Source organism: Geospiza fortis, unplaced genomic scaffold (genome assembly GCF_000277835.1).
Source record: "Geospiza fortis unplaced genomic scaffold, GeoFor_1.0 scaffold140, whole genome shotgun sequence".
In the NCBI taxonomy this organism is placed as follows: Eukaryota; Metazoa; Chordata; class Aves; order Passeriformes; family Thraupidae; genus Geospiza; species Geospiza fortis.
Window position 1 is genome coordinate 586,874 of NW_005054459.1, and position 22,283 is coordinate 609,156.

General features: G+C 45.8%; 1 protein-coding gene across 1 annotated transcript in view; it reads left to right on the top strand.

The window, feature by feature from the left end:
* The window catches only part of ARHGAP32 (Rho GTPase activating protein 32), a 146,370-nt gene that overhangs the window by 2,549 nt on the left and 121,538 nt on the right, over positions 1-22,283 (top strand). The window contains 3 exon segments of the mRNA XM_031062733.1: positions 13,346-13,437; positions 14,502-14,543; positions 14,923-15,007. Of these exon segments, the coding sequence (XP_030918593.1) occupies positions 13,346-13,437; positions 14,502-14,543; positions 14,923-15,007 (219 nt within the window).

The following is a 22,283-nucleotide window of genomic DNA, read 5'->3' on the forward strand; positions in this document are numbered from 1 at the left end:
TAGAATTGTGAAATCGTTTGGTTGGAAGAGACTTTAAAGCTCATCCAGTTCCACCTCCTGCCATGGGCAGGGACATCTTCCACTCCCCCAGGCTGCTCCAAGTCCCTCCCAGCCTGGCCTTGGGCACTTCCAGGGGTCCAGGGATATCTCTTCCTCAGTATTTCTGGTGCAATTCTGTGTTGTAGGTGAGGTCCAGGCTGAAGGAGAGGCAGCCCAGGCTGGACAGAGTTCCCAGCAGCTGCAGAATGAGGCAGCTGCCTGTAGCTCCTCAAGCATTGCTATATTTTGTATTCCCCCCTGACTCATGCTCTGTATTTTTAGAATTTGGGTGTATTAGACACATTTTTTCTGTCTCAGCCCCCAATTCCCACTGTGCTGCACCTGCTGGGTAACCTTCACACATCCTGGGATTTCTGCCTCTGCTCCACTTCAGAAAGTGCAGTTGATGATATTGACTTTCTTCATAGAACACTTCTGAGTTCTGGAGCTGCAAAGCCCCGTGTGAGCCAAGGAAAATTGCAGTTTATGGATTTTCTAACATTTCTCCAAGGCAGTAATGTTATTTTAAAGCAAAGGGGTATCTTTTCCTTGTCAGGCCCTGCTGAGTGCTCTGTTTCTGAGTTACAAGAAATGAAGTTGTGAAAGAGCCTTTATATAATATGTCTCACACGAGCCTACAAAACAGCTGTCCTCAGCCTGCCCTAACTTTAGCATAAATTGATGCTTGTGCTTAATATTACATTTACCACATGTTGCTGACCTCCTGAGTTCCTCCTTTCTCTCCTTCATGAGTTCAGGGAGTTGCACTGTTTGAAAGCACTGAGCCCATGGCTTTCCCCTCATCAGGCTGCTGTACTTACAGACCCTCTGGTCTTACAGACCCTGCCTTGTCTGAATTTTGTTCTGAAGCAGGATTAAAATGCTGAGATAAACACAGAAATCTTCATTTATGCACCCATTGCAAATGTGCTGACACAGAGAGGTGCCACGTGAGCTGCATTCACCTGACACTGGAGATCAGGGGAATACACTCAAAAAAGGACCTGGAGCTGCTGGAGCCAGTCCAGAAAAGGCCATGGAGCTGCTCCAGGGCTGGAGCCCCTCTGCTCTGGAGCCAGGCTGGGAGAGCTGGGGGTGCTCCCCTGGAGAGGAGAAGGCTCCAGGAAGAGCTCAGAGCCCCTGGCAGGGCCTGAAGGGGCTCCAGGAGAGCTGCAGAGGGACTGGGGACAAGGGATGGAGGGACAGGACACAGGGAATGGCTCCCCCTGCCAGAGGGCAGGGATGGATGGGATATTGGGAATTGGGAATTGTTCCCTGTGAGGGTGGGCAGGCCCTGGCTCAGGGTGCCCAGAGCAGCTGTGGCTGCCCCTGGATCCCAAGGCCAGTCTGGGCAGGACTTGGAGCAGCCTGGGACAGGGGAAGGTGTCCCTGCCATGGCAGGGTGGGACTGGATGAGCTTTAAGGTCCCTTCCAACTCAAGCCTTTCTGTGATTCTCTGCGTGCGTCTGAAGAAGTCACTTTTCCTTCACTTTTCCAATTCCTTGCGCTTTGGAAGCCTTCAGAATATGACAATATGATTCTCCAAGCCCATGGAAGGTTTTTTGCCCCCCTGGTGCACCTCTGGCTGGGATCTCACGGTATCTGGGAGTTCTACTCTCCATAACAGGGCCAAGAGGTGACAGCTGGGGTCAGGTGTGGAATCAGGGTGCTTAGAAAAGGGGAATCTCTAAATTAATGTAGAAGACTCTGTGAATTTGACAAGTGCACATGAAGGCAGCAGCTGCAGTTGGTACTCATCATTTTTGGCTTTTGCTGTTGGAATTTCTTTAGGAGAAATGTAAGCTTATAAATGCTTTAGAAAGGCACAGGGCTAGAGCCTGTCCTGTGAAGTCCCTGGAATAATCTTAGTTCTTAGGTCAGAGGGGTTCTGAGATCTGTAGTATTTTCAGCATTTGATGCCAGATAGGGAAGGTTCTGTGGCTTATGAAGGTAATAAGGGCTTTTTAATGAGACCTCAATATATCACTGTTAAATCTGGGACATGAGTGAGGAGAAAACTATTTTTAAATGCAATTATGAATGTGTGCAGAGATTAGTGCATTTTGAGGGTTTAAAGAAAGATTTTTATGGCCTTAGTGTTTGTTTCTCATTCTTTGTACATCGCTTGGCCAGTGCTACCCCAGGTCTTGAGTGGGGCTTCTGCATGAATAGATGCCAAAAATAGAATACAAGGGGCTTCTTTTTTAATTAGTGTTGGTTCATTGGTTGGTTTTTAATTCACAGAACATCAGGCCTGTTTCTAATGCAGACTAACCTCCAGGAATTGTGGAAAAATCTGCATAAAAAGAAAATGTGGTAAATCCATTTGCTTGGCCCTGTAAGCTGTAGTGATTTCCAGATAGTGGTTTACTGAAATGATCTAATTTTAGTTTCTGAGATATATAGATGTAATACCTTTAAACATGTTAAAATTGATGTTTTGGATTTTTTTCCCCTATGTCTCTTAATGCTTTGTATGTGTGTGAACCTACACCATACTTTTACAGCTGAGGGTGTGACTGGGAGCTCTGAAGTCACTGACAGAGTTTTGTCAGGCTGATCCTGTTCTCAGAAGGGTTCCACATCATGGAAAAAATTTCTTGGGGAAAAATGTGCTTTTGAGCTCTGACTGCCCAGCTGCAAGTTCTTTTTAAAATTCTAAAGTTTTAAGCTCTCAAGTGCAAGGGGAAGTTTTGGGAGATATGAAGCTGAAATTGTGGGGCTTTTCTGCTATCTTTTAAAGGGCTTGAACAAGTCAGTAGAAATGAACTTTAGAATCATGGAATCTCCTGAGCTGGAAGGGACCCACAAGTCATTGAGTCCAACTCCTGGCCCTGAACAGGAGCACCAAGGATCCCAGCAATCCCACCCTGTGCTGAGGGTGTTGTCCAAATTCTCCATGAGCTCTGACGGCATCAGAGCCTGATTTCAATGGTTCTCCACCTAAGTGCTCCAGCATTTGGCTTCTGGCTCTAAGTCTGAGGGATCATGCTGCCTTAATGCTGTAGTAAATGTTACCTGTAGGTTTGGAGGTTGGTTTTGTGCTGCTGAAGGTCCTCAAGCTCTTGACTTGCCTGGATTAGTGAGTCAGAACTCTGTTAATCCTACAGGAGCTGCAGTGTGTCTGTCTTCTGTGCCCAGCACTGGGCAGCATTTTCATGGAGTTGCTGCAGCTCAGGCTGGGGAATAGGGATAACAGAGGGAAGGGTGGAATGGGAGTGGAAGTCCAGGAAGTGTGGACAGCACAGGCACTGATCTGACACAAATGTTTTGGGGCAGGCCAGCACACCAGGCATCCATCAGGTGCAATAATATTTTGGTCAAAGCAGTTCTGCTCTGGCATTGCACCAGTAACCTGTATTTCCTATTCAATTCACATAACTTGCTTTTCCTTGTTATTGCTGCATGGGCCTAGCATTATTTTCCCTCGTTAAGCTTTTGGCAAGGGTTTCTGTTGCTGTGTGAGGTTCTTTCTCTGCCTCTTGGTTAGAGGGGCCTTTTCATTTCATGGCTGGCTCCCAGCACGGAGCTTGTCCCCAAGAATCTTTAGAAATTGGGGCGATCACTTAATTGGCACATTGGCTTCCATTTGGCTTTGCCAATTAAATAAGTTCAATTAACCCAGAATGGAAACTGTATTTTTGGCAGGAAGTATTAATTCATAGTAATCATTTAATTTTCATAGGCAAGAGCAGCAATAGTTTCTGGTTACATTTAAAGCCTTGCCAGTGTGTGCACTCTGGTACTACAGTGGTGAGCCAGGAGATCCAAATTATATTTTGTAAATATCTGTTTGAAAGTCTCTTTCTATACAGCAAAATGAAGGAATGATTTAGAATTTGCTACAGCTGGATCAGCAGCTTGCTGTGCACCATCATCACCAATTTTAATGCACCCTGTTTGTAATTTCTTTCCTAATTCTGGCTCAGCCAGGCTGCTGTTGCTGGTGGTGCTGTTCCCGTGGTGCTGGGGATGCTGGTGTTCCTGCTCCAGGTTCTTCCTTACCCTGAGCTTTGAAGTCAGGATTACACTGTCATGACCCTCTACCTCTCTCCCTCCCACCCTGTTCTGAAGCTGATCTCTTTCTGTGCCTGTTTTGTTGTCAGATTACAGGAAATGCCACAGTTGCTTAGAATGTACTTATTTGGGAGATAAAACTTATAATTTATTTACTGTCAATCAGTTTTCCCTAGTCCCAGCTGCTTAAAAATAAGGTGGAACATTAAGGAAGGGAAAGAAGTCTCTTATTTATAGGTGGTTCATTTTAACTGGCTTTTTTTTTTTTAAGTTACTGTCCATGTCTTCTTAGTTACCATAATGCAGGAAAAGATGCTGTGTTGGTGTAAGGCTGCACATTTAGGGATTTGATCAAATACCATGGTTGCCAGATTATTCAGATTATTCAGATTATTCAGGGAATCATGGAATGGTTTGGGTTGAAAGGAACCTTAGAGTACATTCAGTCCCACCCCTGCCATGGCAGGGACACCTTCCCCTGTCCCAGGTGCTCCCAGCCCTGCCCAGCCTGGCCTTGGGCACTGCCAGGGATCCAGGGGCAGCCCCAGCTGCTCTGGGCACCTGTGCCAGGGCCTGCCCACCCTCACAGGGAACAATTCCTAATTCCCAATATCCCATCCATCCCTGCCCTCTGGCAGTGGGAGCCATTCCCTGTGTCCTGTCCCTCCATCCCTTGTCCCTCTGCAGCTATCCTGGAGCCCCTTCAGGCCCTGCCAGGGGCTCTGAGCTCTCCCTGGAGCCTTCTCCTCTCCAGGGGAGCACCCCCAGCTCTCCCAGCCTGGCTGCAGAGCAGAGGGGCTCCAGCCCTGGAGCATCTCTGTGGTCATTATTCACCTTCCCAGCTCTTGCAGCATCGTGTCCTGTTGTGACCTCCAGGTCATTTCTGGAGAGCAGTGTCACCTCCCACTTCCAGCTCATATCACCTTTTCTGGAGGCCAGCAGGAGTCCTGCCCCTTTTGTGGAGCCTGCTGTGTGATCCCAGGCTGAGCTTTCCCCTCCCCTTGGGCAGAGTTAGTGACTCTTCTGTTGTGTTGGGCAGAAGTTTGTGGACCCTGTGGCATAAAGTGCATGCTAGAGGCAGACACATTCCTCACATTGCTGTGTTGTCACAGGGCTTTGGGCAGGGAGTGCACTGGATCCCAGTTTTGTGCTCATGCCATTGGACACAGCTCTTCTCTATAAACAAAAGCTGAGCCCAGGTTGGCTTAACACACAGAAATATAAATTCCTGTTAATTGTCCTGACTCAGATGCTGGGGTTGAATGTCAGGCTGCTGTTTTTTCCACCTTCCCCGTCTTGCTGCTGCTGCACTGGGACAACTCCTGAGTTGCTAATCCGATTTATACCTATAACATAACATCACATTGTTATTTGCATAATCACTGTCTGTGGCCAGCGGACTTACCAGAGTGGGATTTGCTTGTTTGAGCCTGAATCTATCTCTGTTGTGTTTTATGTGATGAGAAATTGCTTTCTACAATAACAACCCAAAGCTCCAATTGTCCTTTTATATCCAAGCCATAATTAGGATCCCCTCCTCCCTATGTGCATCAAACAGTAGCTGGGATCTTTGGGTTTTTTTTTTTACCAACAAGAAACTGGAATCAGAAGTATTGTTCTTGTTGGATGTTCTATTTTCTGTGGCTTTTCTCTGTAATTTATTTTGTAGGCTGTACAGAAGCACTACTCTAACCCTGTCTGCCTTTCCCACGCATATTGTATGTGGGATTTTTGTTCTTAAAGAATGTACATTCCTGAGCCACTCTGCCATTGTGTGAGGCTGTGTACTGTACTCTGCAGCTCCTGGGCCCGGGGCTTTGGGAATGGTAATCAGGCTTCACTGTGGGAATGTCAGATCCAAACTTAGGGCTGTCAGGGAGTTATCATGCTAATGCTGCCCTCAGTAGCTGACCGTTCACTTGTGCTTGGTTGCATCCCTTTTAGCCCTAAAACTGTGGATTCTGTGAAGGAAAACACAAGTGTGAGACTGTTCTGCTGGAAATCCCCAGCACCACTTGGGGTGCACTGGGTTCATGTGCAGAGAATCAGTGAGAATCTGCGTGTCTCTTTCAGGCTCACTTGGGAAATGTTGCCATGGCACAAACTCACACTGCTGTGCAGAGGTGAATTTTGGTCACAGTAACAGTGGCAGTGCCAAAGGAGGTGCTCAGAGCTGCCAAGCTGCTTGTTCCATGTCTTGGATTCCACTTCAGTGGTTTTACATGGGACCTGGAGAAGGTTTGCCCTACATATCTGTGACCTGCAGATCTTCATTTGAAAACACAGTAGACAAATAGTTAAGAATTTGTTCTTTGCTCATTCCAGGCTGATCCTTTAAACTATGGTAAATGGATGCCCTGGACTAACTCCTCTGTGATGCTAAGTCTCTGGAATGAGAGGTTTCTCTGAATTTGCCAGCTCATGGCAATGCTTTAAAGTGTTTTTTTGTTTTGCTTTTTCTTACTCCCCCCCTCCCCCCCGCCCTTTTCATGGAGATACTGGGAGTAGAAAAAACACGTTCTGTGTGGTCCTTTGAAAAACAAGGGGAAGAATTCTCTTTTATACATGGCATGAACTAAGTACTGGTTGGAGCAGTTTGGAATTGAGAACCTGAAAAATGGAATTAAAAGTTCTAAACTCACAAAATGATGCACATTCACATGTCTTTATTGAATGCAGATTTCTTAGACATGGGATTAAGAATGTGCATTGCCAGTGTTCAAAGTTTCCTCACTGTAAGCACTTGTCATTTTTTCATTCCTTTTCTCTATCCCATTATCTCAGTTGCCATGAGATTTTAAAGGCATGTCTGGCTGGGCGAGCGTTTCTGCACATTCCACAATCCCCAAACTGAGATCTGACTAAAAGGTCAGTCTATCTCTAATTACTTAGGCCATCCTGGCCTTGAGCTCTGCACCTAAAGCCCCCCTCCAGCCAGAAAGGATATTTACACTAAGGAAGGAGCTAAGTGATGACTTCAATTAAAAAAAAAAAAAAGAAATTTAAAAGGTTCCAGTGTTTCTCACTCTGGAAAATATCCCTGTGCTGGGTGTTATTGAATGTGCCTGTGCTGCGCTCTGCTGATGAGAACATGAACAGCGCAGGATTAATCCTTAAAATCACAGAATCACAGGATGGTTTGTGTTGGAAGAGATCTTAAAGCCCATCAAATTCCATCCCTTGCCATGGACAGGGACACCTTCCACTATCCCAGGTTGCTCCAAGCCCTGTCCAGCCTGGCCTGGAGCACTTCCAGGGACAGGGAGACCACAACCTCCCATGTCAATTAAGAAATGCAGAATTGGAGGGGGATATTTAATGTTAATTTTAACTTCTTTGGTAAAACTGCTGTAGTATGACAATTTTTCTTTAAGATGGCATTGTCAGACCTGGGTACCTAAACTGGATGTTGCTTCTTTATTTTAAATGTGTACAAATATCTTGAGCAGCTCTAAAAAATGTAGCTGCAATGTGCTGACATGACAGAGCCATGCTGTATGAAAATGCTTAAGAAATTAATCTGGTTCCACTGAATGAATCCATGGAAAGTCATGACATGAAGAACTTAGCAAATATTTGCATTTCCATCATATTGCCCCTGTACCTATGACATTTTGGGATGAATGTTGTCTCTTCATCCATTCCCATATATTTCTGCCATTCAAAACAGTGACCCAGTTATAGCCTTGCTGTGCTCAGTACATCTTAATCCTTTTAGGGATAATTGCTGTGGAATTGGGACCTTGCCTTTGGAATTATTTGGAGCAGCTTGAACATGGTGACTCTCAGTTTTGTGGAGCATTTTCCTTTTCCTTCTTTGACTTATTTATTGTGGAGAACCAGGGTAGTTGTCACAACATCTGAAGGAGGAGCAGAGAGAACTTTGTCTCTCTGGAGTGTGTTAAAGGCTGCATGGTCAAAGCTGAGATGACCAAAATTCTTCCTTCATTGTGCTCCAGGTGAGTTCCTGGGCAGTAATTCCTGAGAGCAGGTGTTGAGGGAGCCATCACCTTCCACCTCACAGGGAGCCAGGAGTTTTGTGGGACACTTTCTTTTTAGTGCTGCAGAGCAAACTCCCAGATGCAGTAGATGCTGAGCCAGCTCTGTGTAGTGAGCTGGTACCCAAAATTTGGGGTAGCTATTGATGTCCTTGTACATGGGCACCCACTTCAGCCCTCTTCATTCCTCTTCATGCCAAGGGAAGAAATTACTGCTCCCTACAGAGTAATGGCTTCTCCTGAAGCAATATTTCTGTTCCCCGCTGTTCTCCAGCAAAGAAGTAAAACTGAAGCAAAGCTTTAGGGTTTTTGAGAGCTCTAGAGGCGGTTTAGGTTTTTTTCCTCTCTTTGTAATTTTTCCTTCCAAGAAGATTGAGGGGAAATATGAAGATGATGTAAAGGAAAGACTGTCATGGAAACCAAACAGCATTTGGAATCAGCTCTGCTGTTTTTAGAAACAAGGCCATGTGCTGACAGAATCCAGAGCAATCTGGTCCCTCCAAACTGGTTTTGTTGAGAGACTGACAGTGGAATATGTTAGTGCCTGTCTAATAGTTATTCTTGCTTTGTGATAACCTTGGATTAAATTCCTGCCTTCAGAAATCTCACCTGGATTCAGTCACCTGCCAAAGATGTATCTGTGGTGCCTCCTCAGAGGCCTTTCTGTAGTCCTGTGGAAAACCAACTATGGGATTACTTGTGGCATTCCAGGGTTTCTTGTGCATCCCAGAGTAAGTCAGAAGCAGCAGGAGGAGGGCTGTGGGATCTGCACTGGTTCAATATTCTCCCCTGTTGAGGATACCAAGGTGGAAACTTCATCACGTTGTGTTCACTGGACTGTTGTGTTGAGTTTTACACATATTTCAGATTGTGTTACGTCGCTGCATGTGAGGGAGACAGGTTGACATGTTTTCTGATAAATGCACGGAGACTCTTTAGGAGAAAATCCTTTCATATTATGCTGTGGAATCATTAGATATAAATTATTTATGACTAAGGTTTTCTGTGCTCGAGAGCACAAAGCTGAAGTTTTCTAAATCATGTCTATAAATAAAAAGACTAGAAATCTCAAATGCTTAAAGCTAAACAGCCTGATTTGTGAGAGCTCTCAGATTCCTCTCTCAGATTCCCAGGAAGATTAGGAGTAACACTTGAACATGTCCAGGGAAGGGAGCAGACCTGGGGAAGGGGCTGGACCCCAGGAGCAGCTGAGGGAGCTGGGAAGGGGCTCAGCCTGGAGCAGAGGAGGCTCAGGGGGCCCTTGTGGCTCTGCACAGCTCCTGCCAGGAGGGCACAGCCGGGGGGGTCGGGCTGTGCTCCAGGGAACAGAGACAGGAGGAGAGGGAACGGCCTCAAGTTGTTCTAGGGGAGGTTTAGATTGGATATCAGGGAAAATTTCTTTCTGGAAAGGGCTGTCCAGCCCTGACACAGCTGCCCAGGGCAGGGCTGGGTCACTGTCCCTGGAGGTGCTCAGAAAACGTGTGGGTGTGGAGCCTTAGGACACGGCTTGGTGCTGAGCACAGGGGTGGCAGTGAGGGATGCTCTTGATCTTAAAGGCCTTTCCCACCCTTACCAATCCTGTGATGCTGTGATCCACGGGAGGGTTGGACAGGCAGACAGGCGTTCTTCCTCCTCCCTAGAGGAAGGGTTTAGTGAGATCTCCCTGCCTGGCAATCCCTGCAGGTATCTGAGACAAAATACTGGCTTTCTCAATATTGTCTCAACTACTACTGATACAAGTCAAGATTTTGCAAGGAGAATTTCTTGGTTTAGGGCAAGCTGGTGAAGTGGTGTCGCTCCAAAGCCTTCCCTGCAAAGGTAAGCGACTGAGATTCCTGATAAATCAATTCTCTGAGTTCTGCCTTGAGCTCTAATTTGTTTACCAAGTTTTGGACCGGAGCACATTGATACAGCAGTGACATTCAGCAGTGAAAATGGGACTAAACAATTTGCATAAGCAGATTTGCTCTGCAATTACCAGGTTTCCACAGCACAGTGATGCATAGAAAATAGGGAAGTGAGAAGCCACTGATGATGCCAGGTAGCTATTTTTCAGATGTAAATAATCCAACTGTTTCAAAATGATTTTTAAAATTAAATTACTGTGACACAAAGCACAAAAGATGACAAATTTCATTTGGAGGGTTTTGCATGTGTTTTGAGGGGAGAGTGACCTGCATGCTACATGCCAAGTTTTGCATCAAAACAGGTGCAAAACAGTGCATAAAATATATTTTATGTAGCTGTGTATCTTTGGTTTGAATGGAAAGGAGTTGTGGTTATTTAGGAGTAATGCAGTTTCCAAAATTACAATAAGTTTCTTTTTTGGTATCTGTCTCTTCACTAAGGTTTTTTCTCATATTGGTACCTCTTAATAAAGATCTGAGCTTGCACAAGTTCTATGCCCTTACCTTTCTGTGCTTTTGCCTCAACTGTGAGCCTTGGAGAGATCGTTGTTCTGCAGCAGTCCATGGAGCTCAGCTCTATGTGGAAAAGCCCCTGGAGTTAATTACTGCCTTGCATCTCATTGTGGTCCAGTTAACTGGATGCAGAAAATGGGAGATGCAGAAATCCAGCTCAATTTGGACTTAACTCCGCTGGGAAGGAGAGGATAATGCAACTTTTCCAAGAGAGGTGCTGGCATTTTGGGCTCCTGGAGGTGTGAGTTTTGCCTACGCCGCTTTGAGTCAGATCCAGGGAGGTCTCTGCCCACTGCTGCAAACTGGCTTGAAGCCCACATTTTCTGTCAGATTGTTTATCCATTTTTATATCCCACCAGCTCCTACTGCTGATGGAGAAGAAAAATTACTTTTCTTCCTACAGAAATTCTGTTCCTTAGGAAATCAAGCAAGCACATCCAGCTTGGCCTAAAAGCAGCTTATTGGAATGGCACATTTATTCTTGTAATTAGTTATTTTCTTATGTAAAAGACCTGTAAGGTTTATTAAATTGGTGATCCTCTTAATGCTAAAATTGACAATGAGACTCTCAAGTGTCCTATTACATCCTGAAGTGATTGTGTGCTCAGTAAGTCAGTCAGCCCAGGGTAGGTTTATTTAAGTGTATAAATATGGTTCCTGTTCTCCTCTGGTCAGTGGCTGTGCCTGTTGTGCACAGCTGTGGGACAGTGGGGTCAGAGCACTGGCTGTGGTCAGGGCTGTGGACGGTGCAGCTGGGGGAGAGGGAGACCTGGGTTCAGACTTACTCAGGGGTGCTCAAAGGGTGGAGCTCACTCAGAGTGGATCCTCCAAGGGCAGTGCTGGAAGCCCCAGGAGCTGGTCTTGCTCGTGTCTGTAAATAACCCCCAGCCGGCGTCACCCTGTGTCCAGGGGAGTGGGTGTTCCTGCAGCCTGTTTGGCTTTGTCCAAAGGAGGCACCAGGATGATCAGAGGGATGGAGCAGCTCTGCTGTGAGGAGAGGCTGAGACAATTGGGATTGTTCAGCCTGGAGAAGAGAAACTTCTGGGTGACCTCAATGTGGCCTTCCAGAGCCTGAAGGGGCTGAGAAGGAAGATGGAGAGAGACTGTGGGCAAGGACCTGGAGCGACAGGACAGGGGTAATGGATTCACACTGACAGGGAGTAGTTAGATGGGCTGTTAAGAAGAAATTCTTCCCTGTGAGGGTGGTGGGGCCCTGGTACAGGCTGCCCAGAGAATCTGTGCTTCCCCTTGGATCCCTGGAAGTGTCCAAGGCCAGGTTGGATGGGGCTTGGAGCAGGCTGGGGTAGTGGAAAGTGTCCCTGCCCAGGTGAGTGGTGGGACTGAATGATCTGTAAGGTTCCTTCCACCCCAAACCATTCCAGGACTCTCCTCCTGATGTCTAAAGCAGGGGAATGGACCTCAAGTACCAGAGTGTCCCTGGTGACTGTAGCAGGAGCCTCACATGGATAATGTGGTTGTAGCCTCACCCCTGTGCCTGTCTGACCTTCAGTGGGATGAATCTCTCTCTCTGGCACTGGTCTGGTTGGTGAAAACAAGCAGGAGAATGGCACTGACTGACTCACCACAGCTCTCCGTGATGTGGTGAAGCTCAGGTACAGGTAACCTGTGCCAGGGTCAAATGGGAGCTTCAGGGAGGGGTGGCAAAATTGTCCTGTAGTTCATCCCACACATGGGCTGCTAGCTTGGGTTGTGCTGGAGACCATATTCCCATATTTCTCCATATTTCACACTGCAGAATGCATCTGTGTTCTGTGTTCTGTTATCAGTCACAGCTTTGGGACAGATCCAACTCTGTTCAGAGACCTTCTGCTGGACCAACTTGGAACATTGGGACTGATGTAACATCAGGGCAATCATCTTTGCTCCTGTCATTAGAAAAAGGATTTGATGGAATACTTTTTGGTTCCAGGCCTGTAAAACAAATAACACTGAAGTGCCTTTCTTCCTCTTGGTCCAGCATTCCCTCTTTGGGACATTGTTCATGTTTTTAGTGCATTGTATAAAGCAGAAAAAGCTCACTCAGCTGGTGTCACCCATATCGTTGATGGGCAGTCTCTGGCCAGCATCAGTTGTTTCTCCTCCTTCTCTGTGAAGTTGTGCTAGTCTTGCTGTTTGATCACTGCTCTCTCCATAAAAGTCTCACTGAACCTGTCATTCCTCTGGATCACAGTGGGAGAAACTCATGGAGTGGAGTGTTTGTGTCTCTTATGATGGAGAATTCAACCCCAGCAGAGCTCATGGCTTAGGCAAAGGCAGCTGGAGGAAGGAGGGGATGGGAAAATATGACAGAACAGAAAGGAGGGAGTTTGGAGTTCTGGCCTCACTGAAGTAAATGAATTTTAGTAATTAAGGAATTTTAATATCCTCAAGCACTTAAACCAATAGCTTCAAACATCTATTTTAGAAGTTCACATCCCACAAATAAGCAGCTCTGTCATTAACTTGTTTTCCACTGTGTGAGCAATCCAGCTTTTTGCAGTGCCTCTGCCTGAGTCTAAACACAGAGATGTCCGGAAAATCAGGTACTCACTGAGGAGTCCAAGTACGGAGTTTGGGAATATCTGTTTCACTCCCACCTCTGAAAATCTCCGCTTTAGAAAGCAGAAGTAGCAACGAATTCGATCCTGGATTTCACAGTTACCCCAAGGATTAGCAAGGCTTGGGGCAGGAAGGGATTGTCACCTCCCTGGTCTCCATCCCAAGGGTCAGTTTTCCCTGGTCAAAAGGCAGAATTCAGCTCCAGCCCGTGTGAGGTTTGTGGCCCTGTGCAGAACAGAGGGGCTGCTGCCAGCAGGCCGAGCCCAGAGCCTGCAGCCTGTGTAACCTCCTGCTCCTGTCTCTTCCCTGCAGGCGCGAGGTGCCGACATTCCGGACATCCCGGGGGAGCTGCCGCTCCGCTCCTGCGGCAGCACCGCCAGCATGAAGGTGAAGAATGTGAAAAAGTAAGAACAGACTTCTGTGATTTTCCCATCTTTCCTGGGCTTCCAGTTTTGCTGTGCTGAGTTCTGGCTGTTGTGCTGCAGTGCAGGACATTCAGCAACATTTCTGATGGTGTATCTTCAGCAGAGCAACCGAAATCCACGTGGAGCCAAGGCAGTTTGAGCTAATGGAGCCTAAAACTGGGAATGAGAGGTTTTGCTGGCTCACTCTCCTCTTTCTGGCTATAGAAACAAAGCTAGGTAGGGTTTAAACCTCACTGCTGCAGTGTTTTTAATTTTCTTTACCAATTCTTCCTGAAAGTGATTAATTAAAAAAAAACCACAATAGAACATATTATAATAGAACAATTATTTAAAAATCTCAAAAGAAGCCCAGGCAATGCACGAATGAGATAATTTTCCCTGTCTCCTTATGCTCTGGAAAGCTAAACCAGGACAAGTGGGTGGCCTATATGTATTTTTTATCTGATTTTTTTTCTCTTTTCTTTTTGTGTTCTGCCCTCTCTAACTTCATTTGAATGGATTTTACACAGTTTTTCCTTCTAAGGGATATTTTTTCTTCCCTGATCTCCCAGTTTGTTTTTTTTTTCCTGTGGGCTCATGCTGTATTTCTGTCTCTGCCTGTCTCCCAGAGACTGTAAACCAAGTCATTATGTGTGCAGCAACAGGGATCAGAAATAATCAATATTACTTTTGCTAAGATTGCTGACTTGAGGAGCAGAACTCCTCGAGATTGATGGATCTGAGCCTTCAGCTCACCCCTCTAGTGCTCTGCTGAGAGGGAAATGGTTCTTTGTTCCAGTGCTGAGCAGCCAGATGCTGCATTCTCACTTCCCACTTGTATTCCCGTGGGAAGAGGGAGCTAGATAATGACAATCTCATTGGCTCACCACCAGGAATATCTATAGGAGTCTGTAATAGCTTCAGCAGAATCAGAAGCATGTTGCAGAGCCAGAGGAGCTCCCCGGCAGCCACCAGTGTTGCTGGAAACACTTGGGAATAATTATGCCTGATTTTTGAATTTTGCAAAAGGCAAAGGATAAATAGAGTTTGTTCTGCACCCTCAGATACATCCCCCCAGGACTGATGGGCTGTGATGCCTTTCACAGGTAAAGTTCTGCTTTCCTTGTGTCTTGTGTAAGGCTGTGGATGTGCATTTGTGAGGTGCAGCTGCTTGTCCCTGCTCCTGTCCATCCTGAGGGGTGTGGTGCTGCTGGAATGTCTCACAGCTCTGTAGGGCTGCACTGGGATGTGGTGCTGCTGGAATGTCTCACAGCTCTGTAGGGATGCAGTGGAAAAGCCACTTGGCATTTCAGCATTCCTTTCTCACTTGGTTCCCTTCCCCACTGTTTTGGTGCATCATATCAACAAATTCCTGTGTTCCCTTGGCTTTAGGCTGAGAAAGTTGTTGTTTTGCATCAGTAGCTGTTGTTTATCTGTGTTGAGTGGTCTGCATCCATCTCATGGTGTGCTCTTGGTGTGCTCCAGGTTATCCTTTACAAAGGGGCACTTCCCGAAGATGGCTGAGTGTGCACATTTCCACTATGAAAACGTGGACTTTGGCAACATACAGGTGAGTCTTGGATTTCTCTTACACATCAAACACCTTGTGCTTCCTGCTAGCTGAGCCGGTGGGGAGGCATAGAGGGAACTCCACTGAGGCTCATTTAGTTTGTTGCTAAATGTTTAGTGGTAAGAAGTTAAAGCTGTAGAGACTTTATTTGGAATTGCTTCTATGTGCTGGGGCAGAATCTGCACTCAGTCATGTGGAGCTCTCCTTTGAGCTTGGAGATGGTTTTATTTCCACTGGATTTGGCTGATGTCACTGTTTTAAAACTGTATCAAACATTCAGTCTTGAGTCATCTGTAATCACTGCATGTTTATTTTTGGTTTGAGTGTGTGTGTGATTAAAAAATTGTGTGAATGTATTTATGTAAATATAAATAAATAAAATTTACCCCTTCCCTTAGCTCTGCTTAGTGCATTGCAGCAGCTGTGTCATCAAAATACCAGAAACTGCTCGTCAGCCTGAGCTGCATTTCTGGAAGTGTGCAGGCTTTGCTCCTCTGTGATCCCTCCCTCAGGAATACAGGCAGAAGCATTTTCCAGGGAGGGCTGAGACCCAGGAATTTCTCACAAACAGGACACATTTTGTTCTGCACTTAGAGGAGCAGGAAGGCCTCCAGCATCTGCCAGCCTTGTAGCCAAAAGGAGGTTACAACCTTTTCATTTGTAAAACATTTCCTGTAATACTGAGTGAATTATTTACAGCCTTCCATGCTGCTGTACTTGACACTTTTGCAAGCAGAATTATGCAGCTGGGTTTTTTTCTCTGTCTCAGTAAAATTCTGGCTGGGAAGGAGCTTGGGTCCTGTTCAGGGCTGGGATCTGCTGGTGCTCACACTTGGTGGCTCTGGGAGGGTTGGTTCTGGGGTGTGGGCTCTGCAGACCCAGGCACACAAAGTACTGGGCACGAAATAGAGGGCAAAGAGCTCAGTTCCCATGGAGGCCCCAGGAAACAGGCAAGCAGGAGCAGAACTCACTCTGCTGAAAACTGTTTATTTTCATTTTCTCTGTATAGGAACAGTATGGCTTATCTTTGTCCCTGCTTTCTGTCTCCTGGTAATTTGCTGATTTGGCACAACTAATTTTTCAGTAATTGTGGGGAGAAGTTTTATATTGGAGCAGGTCTGTGTCTGCACAGGTGTGGTTTTTGCATCCTGTGGTCCTCTGAGTTCTCCCTCCCATCATCCAGGGGTGTTCAGCACAATGTGCAACTGGAGAGGGAGCACAAGCTGTGCATGGCACATTGTTTTGATGACCAATAATTAATTCTTTTGTGGGTTGAAGCATTTCCTGGGATGTTTTCAGGATGGCAGGGCAGACCTGTGGGGCTCATCTTTATGTTTGTGAGAGGCAGAAGTAAAACCAGGTGACACATCCTTTCCAGGTTTTCCTGAAGCACGTTCTGCTGGGAAGCTCCCACAAGCAGGAGTGGTTTAGCACTGCTTTTTGTGATGTCACTGCTACTCCTGCAGCTTCCCCTGCTCTTGCTCAGTGGTCTCCTGGCACAACCAGACCAGAGGCTGTAATCTCTGCCTGAAAAACAGAGATTGTGGAAGGATGTAGCACAGGAAATAAAAATGGTATTGGTTATTGAGCTGTTACTGGTTATCTCAGCCCTGAGCTGTTTTCTGTATCTGTGCTGTGAAACCAGGAAGAAAATAGGGGCTGGTGACAGCATGAGAAGAACTGTCATAAAATTGAGACTCTGTGTGTGTTGAGGGCTCAGTTCTCTGTTTCCACCACATCTGCCTTTCAAAAACCTACCTGTTTAGCTATTTGTGTACCTAAAGCAAAATTTGTGCCTAAATAAGGTGACTCAGGCCCTCTGTGCCTGTAATTGCTTCCTTTGCCTAAGCAAGGTTTCTGATAAATCCACACAGTGTCAGGACTTTTTTATATGGCGAAAAATCTCTTTGAGAACAAGAGCTTTGCTGCTGAAATGCGAAAAGATAAAGCATTGCAGCACTTCCTTAGAATACCAGTATTAATGGTAAAATAAATGAAAGCTGTTAATACAACAGCAGTATTAGTTGGGAGATTTAAAAATAGGTTCACACAGGGCTCATGCATTTTAATCAAGTTGGAGGCTCCTTTGTGCTCCCAAGGTAGGGCAGAGAATAGCAGTGGGCTGGAGTGATGGGAAGTGACAGCTTGGCACCTAATAGAGAATTACTGAGTTGCATCTGAGGGCTGGTGGGTGTAAACTGCTTTCAAAATCTATTCACTGTTAGAAATTTGCATAGTAGAAAATACAGCATTATCTGTCCGTGTCAGGAATTGTGTAATGCTGTCTATTAACAGCCTGGCCAAATTTCAGGTTGTTTTGTAACGTTTATGTCACTTATAATATGGTCTCATGGTGCAGGAGGTATTAATAGCCCGACATTTCACCTGATGAGATAGTTTTAAATTAAATTGCTGAGAGGTGTGAAAAGGGATTTGTTCTCTTCTAATCCTTGCACCATGCTGGTGAGGCTGGGTGCATTTTGGGGGGCTTTTTCTCTTCAGAAATGTCCTTGCACACTGCTCCCAACAGCAATGTCTTACCCATACCTGTGGCTGGCCAGCCAGGCACGTGTGGCATCCCAGGAAATTGCTGGTTGCCAGGCAAAGGCAGTGATGTCAAAGCTGTACCAACAGGTTAAGCCTCAGAGATTGCATCAGTGCCCAAAATTCACTGGCATTTTGCTGAAATACCTTATGTTCATTACTGTATTTATTTTAAGGGCTGCATCATTAATTTTTAATTTCTAATGAAAAGCCAGGTTCTGACTCATAGATGTGTTTTAGTCTGACATGGGATAAATATTCAGAACTGTGGTTCAGCTTTTTTATGGTCCATCTCCTAGGGAGATACAATGTTTCTTCTCAATTTACCTTTTTTCTAATTTAGCTTCTTCTCAGTTTACATAAAATACAAAGTATCTCCCCTTTAACTTTTTTGACCTGGTTCTCACTCATTGGACACATTGATGGTAAGTCTACATAAAAATCTTTGTACAAATAGAAGGTCATTTCCAAGTAGTTAAATTGCATTTGTGCAGAAGAGTCTGTAATTACACCTGTGAAATGATAAAAATGCCCACTGTTCAACATCAGCCCTTTGCATCTAGCAAGTACAAGCTTTGTTTTATATCTGTTTGGTTTCTATCTGATTTATGAATAAATAACTGAAAAGAACTCATCAAACTCTGTGGGACCTATTGAGGCAACTTCAAATTCCCCAAGTTTAAAAATGTGAGGTAGAAAAATGGATATGGAGTCCCATATCCTTCTGCTTGCAATAAGAACTGACTCTAGACTGAGACAGAGTTAAATTTCTTTTATAATTTAAGAAGGTATTAATGTAATTCAATAACTATATGCTAAAGAAAGTGTGCCAAGTCTCCAGGAGGATTTGGACAATGCTCCCAGGGATGCACAGGGTGGGATTGTTGGGGAGTCTGTGCAGGGCCAGGGGTTGGACTGGATGGTCCCTGTGGTCTCTCCCAACCCAGAAAATTCTGTGATTCTATCAAATATGGTTTTACTTTACTTAGTGCTAAATGCCATTAATACAAACAGGAGAAAGATTAGGAATTCCTTGAATATCTACTTCCTACCAGGAATTAATACTCTGTTCTTCACTTGAAAGAATTAAGACATTATCTTCAGCTGAGTAGGTTTTGGTAATGGAATATGGAGAGCTGATCAGCTCCACGCTTCGCAGATAATATTCTTTGCTCCCTCAAAAGCCATTTGCTCAAGGCAAGTGCTGTAATGCACATTCATATCACTTCAGCATCTTGCATTTGACACAGAATTATCCCTTCCAACAGCACAGTCTCTGTGTTTGCCTTGCTGTATCTGACGTCTAAAAATAAATCCCTGTGGGAGCAGGACTGGGTTGCAGATCCTCTCCTTATCAGTGCAGCCTTGGCAGGGCCATGGCAGGAATTGTGTTATCAGTGGTAAAGGAAGTATTTGAGGCACAATCACTTCCGCCTGCGCAGGCTTCAGCTGCCAGGAGTTCCTGTCAGGAGCTGTGTCCTGTGGGAATGCCCCTGCCCAGCTGATGGGCTGCCTCCAGCAGCAGCTGGGCTTTGCCCCTGGAAATGGATGTTCCTGCTGTGCCTTAGGGGTAAGAAACAGTGCAGAGAGCAGCTCAGTCCTTCTGTGCCTGTTGTCAGCAAAGCCTGCTGAGAAGATCCTTTTCGAGGTCATCTGCTCTTGGTTTGCCTTTTTTTCTTTTATATAATGATATTCCGGGGAAGGGGCAGCATGGGGGGAATGTGCTTGTGAAGGAGTCTGTAAGTTTTTTCCTAAGCTGGATTTGCAGAGGAAGCAAAACTGGTAAAGCCTGGCCAGATGCCCTTGGCTGGGGTTAACTGGGATAGTTTCAGGTGCCACAGCTAAAAGGAGCCTTGTGGATGAGCTGGGAGCAGCAGGGATGGGGATGCTCCCTGCTCTGTGTCTGCCAGAGGTGGGACAGCCTAGCTTGGATCTCTCCATCAGGGATTTGACCCCAAGCCTGCTCAGTGCCTGCAGGGCAGGAGGGTTTGTTTGTCCCCAGCTCTTCTGTGGGTACCATGCTGTCAGTGCATGGCAGTCAGGAGCAGCATGAGTAGCTCCAGCTTCAAAATCATTTATCCCACTCATTTTGTGAAGTGTTTAAGAAGGAAAAAGAATTGATTTTTAAAGGCAAAACATAAACCAGTAGTTCCCCGTTCCAGTCCCTCTAAAAGATGCAAGTTCTCAGTAAGAAGCATAAAAATTGGCCTGAATTTTGGTGTGTGTTAGGGCTTTTAAAGACAATTTTGCTCTATTCTGCTTTGTCTTTGTGAATATTTCAGTGAGATGTAGACCCAGATTATGTGTGAAGCCGGGCCCCTTTTCAGTCTTTCATCTTTGGGTGCTGTTAATCTCCTCCCAGAATTACCTGGCTGGATTCTGGTATGTTCCCCTTCTTTAAACTGAGGACTTCCCCTCCCATTCCCTGTCTTCTCCATGTGATTTTGTTCCTCTTGCCTTCCAAAGTGGTGCTGGGGATGTTGCAAGGGCTGTTTTAAGGACGTGGGTACATAAAAACAGCTGCTCAGAGTGTAGGTGGAAACTGCCTCTATTAACTTAATAATTCCAGCCACAACTCCCTGAAAATTGGCATAGCCTCCTGCCAAGATCAACAAATTTCAAAAATTTGGAGTCTCTGGGCCAAGGTTTCTGCTGCCAAAGGAGTTATGAAAATATTCGAGTAAGTTCACTTCAGTTTTTGGATTCTGCTGTTTCCTGGTCTTGCTTCCAGCTTGCCACAGGCTCCTCAGAAAAATTCCTCCCTGGAACAAGATCACACCTGTGAAATTCCAGGTTCCCTGTTTTTTTTCCCCTGGCGAAATGGGAAGAAATCCAGCGTGGGTTCTGTCATGGAAGGATTACTTCAGCTGTGGAGCTGTGACTGATCCACAGGGCAGGAAGGAGATCGAGGCTGGTGTTCCGGTGTGGATTTACTGCTAAATTTTTCTGAAAGTGTTTTACACCCTTTGCTCCCTTTGACTGACTGTTCTGAATCAGTACTTCATCTTTTTTTACAAAGGAAAGAGCAGTTGGGATGGCATTGCTCAGCTCATGGAATGGCCTCTAACAGGGACTCTCTATTTCCCTGGATTTATTTATCTTGATCAGCTGTGTCTGATTCCATCTATGTGCTTGATTTTAAAAAGATGCTTATGAAGCTGTACCCATGGAAGGATGAGCTAGAACCCACAAAGAAGTATTACAAGCAAATGAGATTTTTACCTGTTGGTTCAGTGCAACAGGTGGTTCTGGGGCTTTTTTACCATATCTTTTTTCTTTTGGATGTTTTTATGAGTTTTTAGGGAATGATCCATATCTCCACAGGAGAACAGACCCATTTGGGACAGAAAACAGAGACCTCCTGCAGAAATCCAGCTTATTTTCCCTTCTCCAACATTTACCACTGGAAATACAGCAAGTTTGTCTGTGGAATTGTAGGGGTTTTTGTTCATTGTGGCTATTTGATGGCATGAGTAAATCTTCAAGTGGCTGTAATAAGCCCAGCTGTTATTTTGACATTGACCTCCTGCTGTTTGCCAGCCCCATAAATCATCTTTACCAACATGTTGCAGAAAAGTGTTAAAATTGGTTTGATTAGTAACTGGAACACAGTTGTGTTGGAAAATTTTTCTTTCCTGCAGTTTAATGACCTGGAAAAACCAGAAAGCTGTATTATATACATTCTTAAAATATGTTATAAACTTGAAAAGATTCTGTGGGCTCCAGAAAAATAATGCCTGTTTTGGTAGTGCTTGAAGGGAGATGAAATCCCGTGTGTTTCTGTCTGCAGGCAGCCATCCTCCACCAGGAATGGTGTTAAAATGCAGTGTAATGCTGGGCTCAGGGATCTGCCAGCATGCCAGGCTGGAGTGATTTGATAACTGCCTTGTAGATATGATCCCTGAGATTTACAGGAGCAGGGCTCTGTGTTTCCCCTCTCGTGGAGGTTTGTCAAGCCAGAGGATGTATGAGCTGTGAAACCAAACTTCTGTGGGAACATTGCTGTGCTGTGTTTAACCTGGAGCTGCCTGCAGAAAGGGCAGCTTGTTCAGACCCTGCTCAGGGGCCAGAGTTTGGAGGGCTGATGACAGAATTGGCAGCTTGGGGGCAGCGAGTCAGGCTGGGGGTGTTAAATGTTCATTCATTAGCTCAGCCCTCCCTGGGGTGGGTGCCCTGCCCTGCCCTGGGATCGTGTTCATTCATTCCCTGCTGCAGGAGCACGGCTGGGATACCTGACTCAGGGAGGGATGGATGGGATGTGGGGAGAAATTCCTCCCTGTGAGGGTGGGCAGGCCCTGGCACAGGGTGCCCAGATGGGAGAGGGGGAGGTGTCCCTGCCATGGCAGGGGTGGCACTGGATGAGTTTTTGGGTTGGATGTCCCTCTCAAGCCAGATCATTCTAGGATTCTGTAATTCTGTGTCTAGAATATAACCTGATCTTGCAACATTTGTTGGCTCTCTTGGCTTTGACATCTTTCTGTGTAAGATTTGAGCACACCACACACGCTCCACCTCTGTCTCCAGATATGCTCTGTGTCCTGAACCTTGTGGTGCTTCCACGATCTGGTTTCCAGGTAATTTCCAGTCTTGGAACATCAGCACTGCTTCACTCAGGACTACAGTGTTGCACTGTGTTGTGATGAGCTCAGGGTTGTTCTCTCAGGGTGAAATCAGGCAGGAGCTGTTGGAGTGCTCACGACTGTCCTGTCACTGGCCTGGCCTGTCCCCAGCT